The sequence below is a fragment of the Rhinatrema bivittatum genome, chromosome 8, assembly GCF_901001135.1.
Source record: "Rhinatrema bivittatum chromosome 8, aRhiBiv1.1, whole genome shotgun sequence".
NCBI lineage: Eukaryota > Metazoa > Chordata > Amphibia > Gymnophiona > Rhinatrematidae > Rhinatrema > Rhinatrema bivittatum.
Genome location: NC_042622.1, coordinates 220,994,067 through 221,007,122, shown reverse-complemented (window position 1 = coordinate 221,007,122; position 13,056 = coordinate 220,994,067). Strand labels below are relative to the sequence as shown.

At 44.5% G+C, this 13,056-nt stretch overlaps 1 protein-coding gene across 4 annotated transcripts in view; it reads left to right on the top strand.

Annotated features, from left to right (window-relative positions):
• LOC115097651 (A-kinase anchor protein 2-like) overlaps window positions 1-13,056 on the top strand; it is a 42,365-nt gene that overhangs the window by 11,445 nt on the left and 17,864 nt on the right. For all 4 annotated transcript variants that reach the window (XR_003858307.1, XM_029613583.1, XM_029613584.1 and 1 more), the window contains exon 2: window positions 8,936-11,486. Coding sequence is in view for 3 of the 4 variants with exons in the window: in XM_029613583.1 (XP_029469443.1) it covers window positions 9,065-11,486 (2,422 nt within the window). In the remaining variant the exon portion in view is untranslated. The remainder of the gene's footprint in view (window positions 1-8,935; window positions 11,487-13,056) is intronic.

Sequence of the window (13,056 nt, the reverse complement as noted above, 5' to 3'; positions counted from 1 at the left end):
GAAGAGTTTCAATGCTAAAAATTTTTCGAAATCCGAACTGTGTTGTTTTAATACCACTTTTTCAATTACTTTAGCTATAAATGAAAGATTGGAAATTGGCCGATAGTTAATCAGGACCGCTGGTGTTATGGAGTCTCAGTTTAGTGGACCCTTGGGCCGGCCTGCAGGAGACTGGGAAAGGTGTACAATGTCTCTGGTATGCTGCAGGTCGGGAGGCAGATGTTCAGGCAGGACGTAGAAGTGCTCTTCACCCTGGAAACTGGTGCTCCCCCGGGAGGAGCCCGTAGGAGCCCAGCCGCTGGGAGTTAGGTGGTTTCACCCTAGGAAGCCAAAGTCCCCCTGGGATGACCCCGCAAGGGCCCGGCCGCTGGGACTTAGGCAGGTTGATGATCAGGACTGAGAACTGGAACCAGATTAGAGCAGTAGACAGGAACTGTAGCAGGACTCGGGTACTGGAACCAGGCAGGAACTGTAGCAGGACTCAGGTACTGGAACCAGGCAGGAACTGTAGCAAGACTTGGGTACTGGAACCAGGCAGGAACTGTAGCAGGACTCGGGTACTGGAACCAGGCAGAAATTGTAGCTAGCAAGCAGGAGCCAAGCAGGCACTGCAGCTGGCAAGCAGGAATGGAGCGAGTTCCAAATGCAGCTCACTCTGGGGCACGGAGCAACAGGGAACCGGATGGTAGGCCCGTTGCAAGGCAAAGCCAGAATGAAGTTGAAGTCCTTTTATAGGGCTGCAGACCAGCGACTCCCTGGGGGGAGTTTGGCAGGCCCACACCTAGCTGGCCCTATAACTACGGAGAAGTGCTGCGGGCCAGCCCCTAGGGAGAAGGGCGTAGCTCAAACCAGGAAGTTCATGCAAACACAAGCAGCCTCGGGCAGGCCCCAAGGACATCGAGGCCTCCCAGGCCCTGGAGTAAATCCTGGATAGTTCGCAGGCGAGACCCTGGTTCCGGAGCGGCCTCCAGGTAGAGGTAAGGAGCCTCCCGTAGCACCGCTACAGGAGGGTTCATAACAGCTGGGTCGAAATTATTCTTTTTAAGAATAGGTTTAATGATAACCTGATTAAGTTGGTCAGGCAAGATACCTTCATGCATAGATTTATTAGTTATATCAGCTATATAAGGAGCTATTAGCGTAGATATTTGTTTTAGAGTCAGAATGGGAATTGAATCATTTGGATGATTGGCAGGGTTAAGATTGTTAATTAATATTTCAATTTCATTTGAAGAGACTTTCTCAAAGCAAGGCCAGTCTGTATCTTTTGGTATTAATTTGATTTCCTGAGTAGGTGTATTGTCGAGTTCAGTTTTTATTTTATCTATTTTGCTTTTAAAGAATATCGCCAATTGTTGGCTAAGCTCTTTATTATTCATATTAGTTGCAACTGATGAATCATTTGTTAACTGTTTAACGATCTGAAAAAGTGTTTTTGGACCTTTTGCATAACTAATGATTATCTTGCTGTAATAATCTTTTTTTGTTCTATTAATTAAGTTTTTATAAAAAGCTAAATGTTTTCTATAAGATGTTAATGATTCTAACGTTTTCTTCGTTCTCCAGATTCTTTCTTTTTTAAGGAAACTAAATTTAGTTTCTTTTAACTCATTATTAAACCAAGGATTAGATTATTTGTTTTTATTTGAAATAACCTTGGTTTTCTCCGGTTAATCTTATTTGCGGTTTCAGTGGTAATTTTATTCCATTCACCAAGGGTGTTATTACAATCTAAGTTATGAATTCCAACTAGTTGATTCTCTAATTCTTTCTGTAGTTCGTCTATTATAAAAGGAGGTCGAAAAGAGAATGTTTTCTCTTCCATAGTTTCATTCTTAATTTCATTCTCAAATATAACATCTGCTTGTAATAATGAGTGGTCAGACCAAGGTACCTGTTGATATTTTATCGTAGAATTATACAAAAAGGCTTGATTTGAAAAGATCATATCTATCATATGACCCGCTTTGTGAGTAGGTTGATTTGTCAGAAGAGAGAAGCCTAGAGCATTCATTGCATCTATTAAAATTTGACAAGTTGTTGAAAGTGGAGTGACATTCATGTGCAACTTAAAATCACCTAAGATGATCACAGTTTTTTTTAAATTTAACTTTGTAGCAAAACATTCGATTAAGGGAGAAATATTATGGTCTAAAAGCCCCGGTGGGCAATATAACAAGCAAATCTGGAATTTTGGGGAATCAAAAAGAGCTACTTCATATTGCTGAGGAATAATTTTGATAATAAGTACAATTCCCCCCCCCCCCCCCTTTATGACTCAGGAAAGAGTGCAGAAGCTCTGGTCACAGATGAGAGAGTTAATGGCAAGCAGGAGCCCCAAAGGAAGGGACTATCAGAAGGTACTAGAATCAATGGCAGTTGCACTAGATATAATGCCACGGGTAAGGGCCCATATGTGCCCTCTACAAATTGACACAGTGGTCTTCACAGAGACAGGATTATGAGAAAAGACTCCTGCTTTCAGGGGAGGCCAGAGTCAGCCTCCGGTGGTGGCTGATCAATGCCAATCTGTTCAAAGGGGTAAGTCTGGAACTGCCAAGATGCATTACCTGGGGCCGATGCCAGCCTGGTAGGCTGGGAAGCCCACTGCAAAGGATAGATGGCTCAGGGCATATGGTCAAAGGTAGAAGCCAGCTGGTCCTTAAATCATCTGGAGTTAAGAGCAATCAGATTGGCACTCAACACCTTTCTCCCCAGGCTGAAGGGGAAGACTGTGAGAGTACTATAGGACATTCCTATGGCAGTAGCATATTTCAACAGGCAAGGGGGCACCTGAAGCTCACAATTGGAGAAGGAGACAAGAATTCTGATGAGCTGGGCAGAGATGCACCTCAATGGCTTGATGGTGAGACACATAGTAGGAGTAGATAATCTGCAGTCAGTTGGAACAAATTAGACCCAGGGGAATGGGAGCTATTAGAAGAGGTGTTTATGGGGATAGTAACCACATGGGACAGCCCAAGTGGGACATGATGGTGACCTGAGAAAACACCAAAACCGAGAAATTCTACAGCTGAGGTCTCAAGGGGGATAAATATATTGGTCCATCTGTGGCCAGCGAACAAGCTGCTCTACATGCTTCTGCCACGGCCAATGATTGGAAGGCTGCTCAGGAAGGTGGTGGATTACAATATTTGGGTCATTTTAATAGCACCGGACTGGCTCAGATACCCATGGTACATAAACCTGGTGAGCATACCTGGGAACTTTGATTTCCAGTCACCCTGATATTGTCTAGGATTATCAAGGTAGGGGTGATGCACAAACATTTTCCTCTCTCAAACACACACATTCTAACTCATTCATATGTTCTCTTTCACACACACATACATGCTCATTTTCACTCACATTCCTCTCATTCTCCCATACACATTTTCTCTCATATGCAGGGATTTCCCATCTTCTTGCCTCAGCCAGTGGACCAGGCTCATCCTCCCTTTTTACTTCTCATGCAGGCAGACCAGACTGCTCTTCCCTTGTTCCTGCCTGTGTGGGCCAACCAGACTCCTCCTTCCTTCTTCTGCTCTGTGGACTGACAGAACTCCTTCCAGTTTGTGTGAGCCTGCTCAAGCAGCAACAGCAGCAGCAGAGCACCTGGAGTTTTCCGATGTTGACTCAGAGTCCGGGCAATTCCTTTAGAATTCTGGGGTCTCCGGGACATATCTGGAGAGTTCTTGGGTATGTTGTTGAGGTAGAGCAGGGCGAAGCCTCTCTGGCTCACAGGAAACAGGGGACTACTCCATCAAGGCCTAATGGTGATGAAAGATCCAGGTCCTTATAGTCTTACGACCTTGCTATTGAAAGGAGGAGGCTAAGGAGATGAGAATATTCAAACGTGGTTGTCTTATGCTCTTAAAGGCAAAGAAATGCTCCATCTCCCTTGCATATAGCAGAGGTCTGGAAGGTGTTTGAAGTCTGGTGTACAAAAGAGAATAGTTCCCTGTTTAAGGCACAGATAGGAACAATCTTAGAATTTCTTCAGGAGGGCCTGGTCAGGGTCTTGCATTAAATCTACTGAAGGTGCAGATAGCAGCTTTGACATGTTTAGGGGCCAGTTGAAGAGAAGTTCAGTAAGTTTTTATCCAGATATAGCATATTTCCTTAAGGCAGTAAAACACGTGTCCCCTCCATTCGACATGTTGTGCCAGAATGGGACCTAAACCTTGTGCTGAAGGCCCCATAGAAGGCATCCTTTGAGCCCCTAAGGAAAGTATCAATTAAAGATTTGACTCTAAAGAGAGTAGCAATCTGCTCAGTCAGAAGGATCTCTGAAATCCAGTGTGCCAAGATTCATACTTGATGTTTCATGAAGATAAGGTCACAATTCACCTAGTCCCTTTCTTTCTTCCTAAAGTAGTGTCACAGTTCCATACTAACCAATAGATATCTCTACCCGCATTTAGGAAGGTGGAATGTGTGGGTTCAAAAAGAAACCTTCACTTGTTGGATGTAAGGAGGATTTTGTTAAGATACCGCAAGGTCATGAATGACTTCAGGAAGTTGGACAGAATGTTTGTGTTGTTCGGCAGCCAGAGGAAGGATTGGGCAGCATCCAAAGCATCTGTCGTAAGGTGAATCAAGAAAACGATCAAGGCAGCCTACTTTGGAGCAGGCAGACAAGGGCCACCCAAGCTGAACACTCATTTGATAAGAGCCCAGGCTTCGTCCTTGGCGGAATATAAGTTGCTTTCCCCACAAGATATACAGTGACATGGTCTTTGTTACTCTCATTTGTAAAGCATGATACATTGGACACACATGCAAGAGAGGACTCAGAATTTGATCGGAGAGTCCTAGGAGCTATCAAAGCCTCATCCCATTCTGGTAGATACTGCTTGGGCATATCCCACTTGTCTGGACTGGCCTGGCAGGAGGAAGAGGAAAGTGAAATTTAAACTTACTCATTAATTTCCCTTGAGTCCTGACAGATAGTCCAAAACTCGCATGGGAAAGTAAAATTGTGCTAGTTATTTTTGCAATAACAAATAGAAAGGAAAAATTAAATTTTAATTATAATAATTGTATTTATTGTTTTAACTTTTGCTGTCTTCTCTGCTAATCTAAAGGAAAAAAAAAGAGGGTGGGGGGAGAATACACGCAGTTAATTTAGCCCCTTACTGAATATAAATGAAGGAGATCCAAGGAGAGGAAGAACAGAAGAGCCCGTTTATAAGAACATAAGAACATAAGAAATTGCCATGCTGGGTCAGACCAAGGGTCCATCAAGCCCAGCATCCTGTTTCCAACAGAGGCCAAATCAGGCCACAAAAACCTGGCAAGTACCCAAAAATTAAGTCTATTCCATGTTACTGATGCCGGTAATAGCAGTGGATATTCTCTAAGTAAACTTGATTAATAGCAGGTAATGGACTTCTCCTCCAAGAACTTAACCAATCCTTTTTTGAACCCAGCTACACTAACTGCACTAACCACATCCTCTGGCAACAAATTCCAGAGCTTAATTGTGCGTTGAGTGAAAAATAATTTTCGCCGATTAGTCTTAATAGACTAGATGAGTCCATAAATTGATTTTTTCTCTCTCTCTCTCTTTCTATCTACTTGTCCTTGCATAAAAGGGGGTGAAAAAGAATCAGCAATATAGGGAAAAACTAGGGCAAGAGGCACCTGACAAGTTATTCTGCTATCCCAAAATATATAGGCTCAGATGACATCAGAAAGGAAGTTGTTCTCTGCTTCCACCCGTTGGTGCAAGAGTGTAAAGCACTTGTCTGGACTGGTCGGTCAGGACTCAAGGAAAGGAAATTAACGGATAAGTTTAAATTTCACCATTTGCAAGTTGGAAAAAAAAACAGATGGAGAACAGCAAGAAGAACTGACAACCAGAGCAGCAGGGTTCCCCAGGCTCCACCGGCCAAACAGAAGCAGGATGATTCAGCCGCTTGAGCTACCAATAAGGAGAAGCCAGAGGCCAGAGCAACATTATCAATGTGGTTTACTGGGCCCAACCGGCCAAAGAGAAGTAGGAGGAGCCAGCAGTGTTAGCAACGGTACTGGCAGGTCTCCTCAGGCCCTGCCAACTATTTATTTATTTATCTATTTATTTATTTATTTAGAATTTTTATATACCGACATTCTCGATACAAATATCAAATCAGATCGGTTTCCATAAAGCAAAACAGTCACGGTAAAGGCATTACATTAAAACAGGGTGTCTGAACATTAAAACGTAAATTAGATAGTCATAAATAAATAGAACATTAAAACGAAAAAATTAGATAGTCATAAATAAACTAGACATAAATAAATAAACTAGACATAAATAAACATAAATAAAAATTAGATAGTCATAAATAAACTAGACATAAATAAATAAACTAGACATAAATAAACATAAATAAAAATTAGATAGTCATAAATAAACTAAAGAGAAAGAAGAGAAGCCTGGGGCAAGAGGAGCAGGGTTAGCAGTGCTAACACTGCTGGCTTCTCCTGCTTCTCTTTGGCTGGTTGGGCCCAGTAAACCACATTGATTATGCTGCTCTGGCCTCTGGCTTCTCCTTATTGGTAGCTCAAGCGGCTGAATCCTCCTGCTTCTGTTTGGCCGGTGGAGCCTGGGGAACCCTGCTGCTCTGGTTGTCAGTTCTTCTTGCTGTTCTCCATCTGTTTTTCCCTATCTTGCTGATTCTTTTTCACCCCCTTTTAGACAAGGACAAGTAGATAGAAGGAAAGAGAGAGAGAAAAAATCAATTTATGGACTCATCTAGTCTATTAAGACTAATCGGCGAACATTCTTTTTCACTCAACGCACAATAAAGCTCTGGAATTTGTTGCCAGAGGATGTGGTTAGTGCAGTTAGTGTAGCTGGGTTCAAAAAAGGTTTGGATAAGCTCTTGGAAGAGAAGTCCATTAACTGTGGACATTTTGTGGACTCCATGAAGTACAGTTTTCTAATCTTGTTGAAAACAGATCCTGTGAAAATTAAAATCTCCCATCTGAACCTTTACATATTTACTCGGTTTGTTCATTGTCAGAGACCATCTTCAGAGGAACATAAGAACATGCCTTTACTGGGTCAGACCAAGGGTCCATCAAGCCCAGCATCCTGTTTCCAACAGTGGCCAATCCAGGCCATGAGAACCTGGCAAGTATTAAGAATGGCTGCAATCAGAGAGCGGTTCTCAAAAGGATAGGCTAAATGGAGATTATTATTGGCCCTGGTAGATTAGAAAGCACATTCTTTCTGAGCTTCCTGCACATCTGAGATTATTGACTTAAGCTTCAGAAAGCAGATTTATTGCTGTAGAGAGAGGTTTTATGGCCCTTTAGGAGTGTGAAGGTTGGTAGGTATCTCTAATGGCTGTTGAGTCACTTTTTCTGAGATCCTCTCAGGTACTTCCCATGCCAGCCAGGCTTGTACACAAGTCACAAATTACTCAGCACACATTGGACCGAAACTGGTTCATCATAATGTCTATGGTGATGAATAAAATACTGTGGTGGTTGTGTTTTTCCACTTAGAAATAAAGGTCAGCGCACAGGTTTGCAGGTGAGACGAGCTCCCCTATGATGAGAGGTTACACAGGGTAGGGCTCTTCAGTTTGGAAAAGAGGCAGCTGAGAGGCGACATGACCGAAGTTTACAAAATCATGAGCGGAGTGGAACAGGTAAATAAGGGATGGCTATTTATGCTAAAGCAAGGGGACACGCCATGAAACTAACAACCAGAAGATTAAAAAACAAAACCATAGCAAGTCCTTTTTCCTTCAGTGCACTGTCAAGCTGTGGAGTCTGTTGCCAGAGACCCTGGTCAAGGCGACTGATTTAAAAGATGTTTGGACAGGTTCCTCCAGAAAGCAATCAGGTAGTCTAGGGAAAGCTATTGCGATCCCTGGGAGTGAGTAGTATGAATTAGATCGAAGTTTTGGGATCTGCTGGGTACTTGTGACCCGAACTGGCCTCTGTCAGAAACATGAACCTGGATTCGGTGGACTTTAGTCTGACCCAGTATTTCCCGTGTTCTTTTTGGATTCATTTATTACATTTGTGTCTAGCTTTGGAGAGCTGTCCTTCCTTCATCTCACTTCTTTGCCTTATTCATTGACCTGTATTTCTCTTTGTCTATGATATCATCAGTGATGCCACCACATTGCATAAGTATCTCATTGGCCAAGTCCTTCAGAGATCCAAGTGTAAGAGAGAATTTCTGATTCTTATACAAAGGTCTTTAGGGGAATCGCAGGTGAACAGCTTCATGAATCTCAAAAATAACGACTTGTCAGTAGCGTTTTTAGTTGATGCAAAGGTGCAGCTTTCTTTTAATCTCAGCAGCATTTTTTTTAACTCATTCTTAGCTCAGCTTCAGACTGAGCTCCTATTATATATGTTCCAATGGGTTTTACCAATAGAAAGATCCTAGCTCCAGACCGATCGGCAAAGGGTCTGTGCCCAAATGCAAAGTTTGCAAGTAGTTATGCACCTGCGGACCTGGCGGGCAGTTTCCACATAAAAGTCTGCATGTAGTTTTTCTATTGAAAATTCACTTACACAGGTACCTGGTAGAATGCCTGCCAATTAGAAAATGCTATTCTGTGCAAGCACTTTACTTCCCCGACTCTAGGAATGCCCCTTTCTCAAAAGGCTGTGAACCCCACGGGTATTCCCCTGACCTAAGCATTTCTCCCAGAATGCCCCTTTCCCAAGGGGCTAAAAGTTGGACGGCCTTGTGAATCCAACGGATACTTTTTAGTTGCACTAAGGAGGGTGCTTTTCAGGCAGGCCAGTGTACCTGAGTAAATTGCTATTTACCCAGGCAAATAGCTTGGAAAATTGCCATCAGAATTTCACCTTTTATCTTGACTTTGCGGTTTGCAATCTGAGGAGTAAGAACAGAAACAGAAAAAAAAAATCCCATAGTTATTTTCCATCTAACATGAATTTTTTTTCCTCTTGATAGTGCAACACTGTTGGACTTGTAGAAGAAGATCTTCAGGTTAACAAGAAAACAGAAGCCAATCCAGCCCTTGCTGGACAGGCCCAAGTGCCTCACGAAAGTGCAGAGCAAGTGAATGAACTACTGCCAGCAATGGACAGAGTCACTAGAAACCTGATCTTCAGCATCCCGCACCATGCCACCCCACATGAAGTTATTTCTGGAGATGGGACCTACTATGCTGTGCAAATGAGCTCCAGGCAAGCTGAGAAAGATCCATACTGGATCAACGAGACCTCCAAGCAGATGAGTGGGAAAGAAGAAAATGAGATCAGCTCTCCTAGTGCCTATATTGCCATAAAAGCGGTCCCAGAAAGCCCTGAGGAGAGTACTCTTTCCAACTCAGAGAGCATGTCTGTTCTACAAGAGAAGAAAGCAACTCCCAGTACAGCAGAATGGACCGATTCATCTGCAGAGAATCCAGATATGTGGATGCCACCCCCAGACAGAGATCCCAAACTTGGGCTGATGAGGCAGGAATATTCATATGGCATATGGGCATACAAAGAGGAGAAAAACCCCTCTAAACTCTTCTCCAGTACAGACCATGAGATGGAGAGCACACTGGTCAAGACAGACATCTCACCTGAAAAAATTAAAGAGCTTGAGGAGGAAAGAAAGGATATTATCAGAAAGCAGATAGTGAAAAAAAGATCCGCCATGGCTGAGAAGTGGCATTCCATGGAGGACCTGTATTCTGGAAGCACCAGCTCCCCCGGCAAATACAATGCAACTTCCAGGGAGACCAGGGGCAGCTATAATACCGGGTTTGCACTCTGCTTTGATGAACCTTCCTCATTGCAGATCGACACTCCCACAAACTCAGAAAATATAGACACTGAACAAATTAATTTCACTGCCGCTCGTGAGCAATTCATGAAGCTGGAAATGGAGAATCAAATTGCTCTGCCCAGCCCAAAGCAACAGCTCAGAAATCCAAGAGTGGTAACATTGACAAGAAACTCCTATGAGAGAAATTGGCAAACCCCAGAGGGACAACCTTCTGCTGCCCTGGATGGTCCCAAAGGAGACTGCTATAGAGTGGCTGATACTTATGATTCACTGCCCAAGGCAGCACCCATGAGATATGAGGTATATGCCCTGCAGAACAACACCAGATCAGTGGCAGAGCCTGGAAGCAGAGCAACAACCGAGGGCCTAAAAAAACACTCCCTAGTCACTACGTCCAGGGAAGATCTGGACTCCGGTCTGGGGGAGATGCCCCTTGAGAACAGCACTGGTTACGCCAGTGACGGAAGCACATCCCATGAACTGTTTGACTCCACGCAGGAACTGGGCATCTATTCGGCAGAGCAACAGTTTCTAAGCGAGACTCCCATAGAGCGAGAAATACGTTTAGCCCTGGAAAGAGAGGAAGATCTTCGGCGAGAGAGGGGGATCCTGAGACCACCTGACACCGAGGACTTGATGGAGATCCCAAAGAAGCCTCTCTTGTCACTGGCAAGCCCCTCCTCTCCTTCCTGGAAGGCAAGGGACAAATGGAGGGCTGACATTTTCCTTCAAAGGGAAATCGAAAGGGAAGCGAAAAGAGAGGATGATCTAAAAAATGAAGGGAAAGTCATGGGCATGTACGACAAGGGGATGGTTCAAGAGCTTGGCGAACGCAGGAAGCTCTTTGAACAGCAGGATGAGGTCCCTGTGCTTCCCTTTAAAACAACTCTGCCAAAGAAAGCAGACCTAGAAGGCCCTGAGTGGGAAGGAGGCGTACACCTCAAAGAAAATGTAATGCAACACTTCAACAGAGCAGAGAGAAGAAACCTAGATACGAGATTTGAGCCTTATCAATCCTTTTCTACTAAAGCAACAGCAGAGCCCTCTTCATACGAAGCATCTTTTATGCCCAGCAAGCAGACCTCTGAGCACTTCGTGGAATCACCGCCCCTCAGCAGCAGCAGGATGAGAGAGGATCCCAGCGGAGGAGCTGGGAGAGAATCTGCCTCACGTTCTGCAGAAAAGGTCTTTCTACGGAAAGATCACTTTTGCTTGAGACCCTGGACGCCCAAGTTCACAGTAACACCTAAACAGGAGTGGCCAAGAGTTTCTCAGCAGAAAAATGAGCAAGAAAAGGCTGTGTTCCAAATAGACCGCTCCAACCACCAGCCTAAGACATCTTTCATGGCTGCGCAGGAGAGGCCGAATGGTTTTGTAAAGGAAAAGGAGCCAGGAGGAACTTCCATTGTGTACAAGGAATACTTCAGGCTACAACCCTGGAAGCCCAGTCTGAGAGTGAAGGAGGTTGAGAGAGAAGATTCTCCTCAAACGGGAAGCCAGCAAGAAAACCTTTTTTTGCAGCAGGAAAACTTCAGGCTGAAGCCCTCAAAACTGCACAGGTCGTCTTTGATTGAGAAAGAGATCCAAGAAGCTTTGCAAAGGGAAGAGGAGCTCCAGGAGCATAGGCGGAGGAGGACTCTGCTGCCCAAGAGCATCTCTGCGCACAGTGACTTTGACAGCTCATGTGTTGATGGACCCCCATCCTGGCATTCTGACAGCTCAGGTGAGCAGATGTATTCTTGGGGGGGGGGGGGGGGGGGAGGTCCCGTCCAGGGATGAAGTACAAATGTGAAGTCTGAGTGGAGATCAAAAGTGGAAGTGCTTTCTCCATGACTCTCATAAATCCCATATGTGTGTGTGTGTGTGTGTGTGTGTGTGTGTGTGAATGATATGTGCAAGTCATGATGCTCACACACACTACGGCTGTATTTGGGAGTGGGTTGCTGTAGTTTTTTTGTTTGGTTTTTTTTTTAACCAGATCTTTGTTCTGAAATCATAAGGAAGACTTGCTGTCAGGCAAAAACATTCCCACTTAACTGTTAAAAAAAAAAAAAAGAAAAAAGATTCTCCTGTTTTCGGCTGGAACACACAATAAAAGCCACGGGAGACAAAGGGTTTCCTAACATACAACAATCTACCTTATAACGCACCCTGAGAGTCCATGCATTTGTTATAAAAAGAGATTTTCAGAGCAGAATCTGACACACCTTGGGTAGGGGACATCACTCAGGGGATCATTTACTAAACCACAGTATTTTCCCCACAAATCTTGTGGCATTTTTCCTTTTGCTAAAACACTTCTCATGAAAAATATCACAGTCAGGCAGCACTATACGATGGTGGCCCCACATCCAGGGGCCACCATTGTTTAAAGGGGGCCATACAACCCTGGTTGCTCCCTCCCCAGCCTGAGTGTCGAAACTGGTGGTGGTGGGGAGGGGGGGGGGGGTGTCTAATGAGACATTTTCTTTTACAACCTCACCACCACCATCACACCCTGAGGTGCACAAGTTTCAAAATTTAAAAAAACAAATGCCCTGCTCCCCAACCCCAAGCCCTTCCATTCATTTGAGAAAAAAAAAAAATCCCTGACAAACCACAGCCCCATACCCCCCCCCCCCCCCATGAATCCCAGACCCACTTACTATTATTCACTGGTGACCTGGCAGGGGTTACTGGAATGCCCACTAGGCCTCTGACTGACACGGCGTCACTTCCAAAATGGTGCTAAAGAGCCTTGGGCATCTCATTACCCTTGGATAAGGCAAAGGGGCACCTGAGGCCAGCCAGCACCATTTTGGAAATGATGCCATGTCAACCAGAGGCCTAGGAAGTGCTCCAGCAGTCATCGCCATACCATCAGGCGATGTTTGTTGGTGGATTCGGGGGTTCAAGGTGGGGGGGGGATTGGCGGATGGAGAGGGGAGGGGGCTTGGGGACCGGGGCCAAACGCCGGGCACTTTTTTAAAATTTTGAAACTTGTGCCACCTCAGGGGGGCAGTGGGAGGGGGGAGGGAGGAGGGATAGGAGAGGAGGTCGCCTTAGACCGCCACCGATTCAAACACTCAGGCTGAGGAGCAGGACCCTTTAAGAAAATTCCCAGGAGCATTGGGATGTGTGTTAGAGTATAGCTAACTTTCCATTAAATTACACAGCTTGCGCACTTCACCGCAACCTGTTATTTTTATTACTACATTAATGAGCTGATTTCCATGCATTTGCATGCAAATCAACTCATTTTAATAACCACATTACACTGGCCTTTCTTGAGGAGTGTCTAACACGTGGAATCT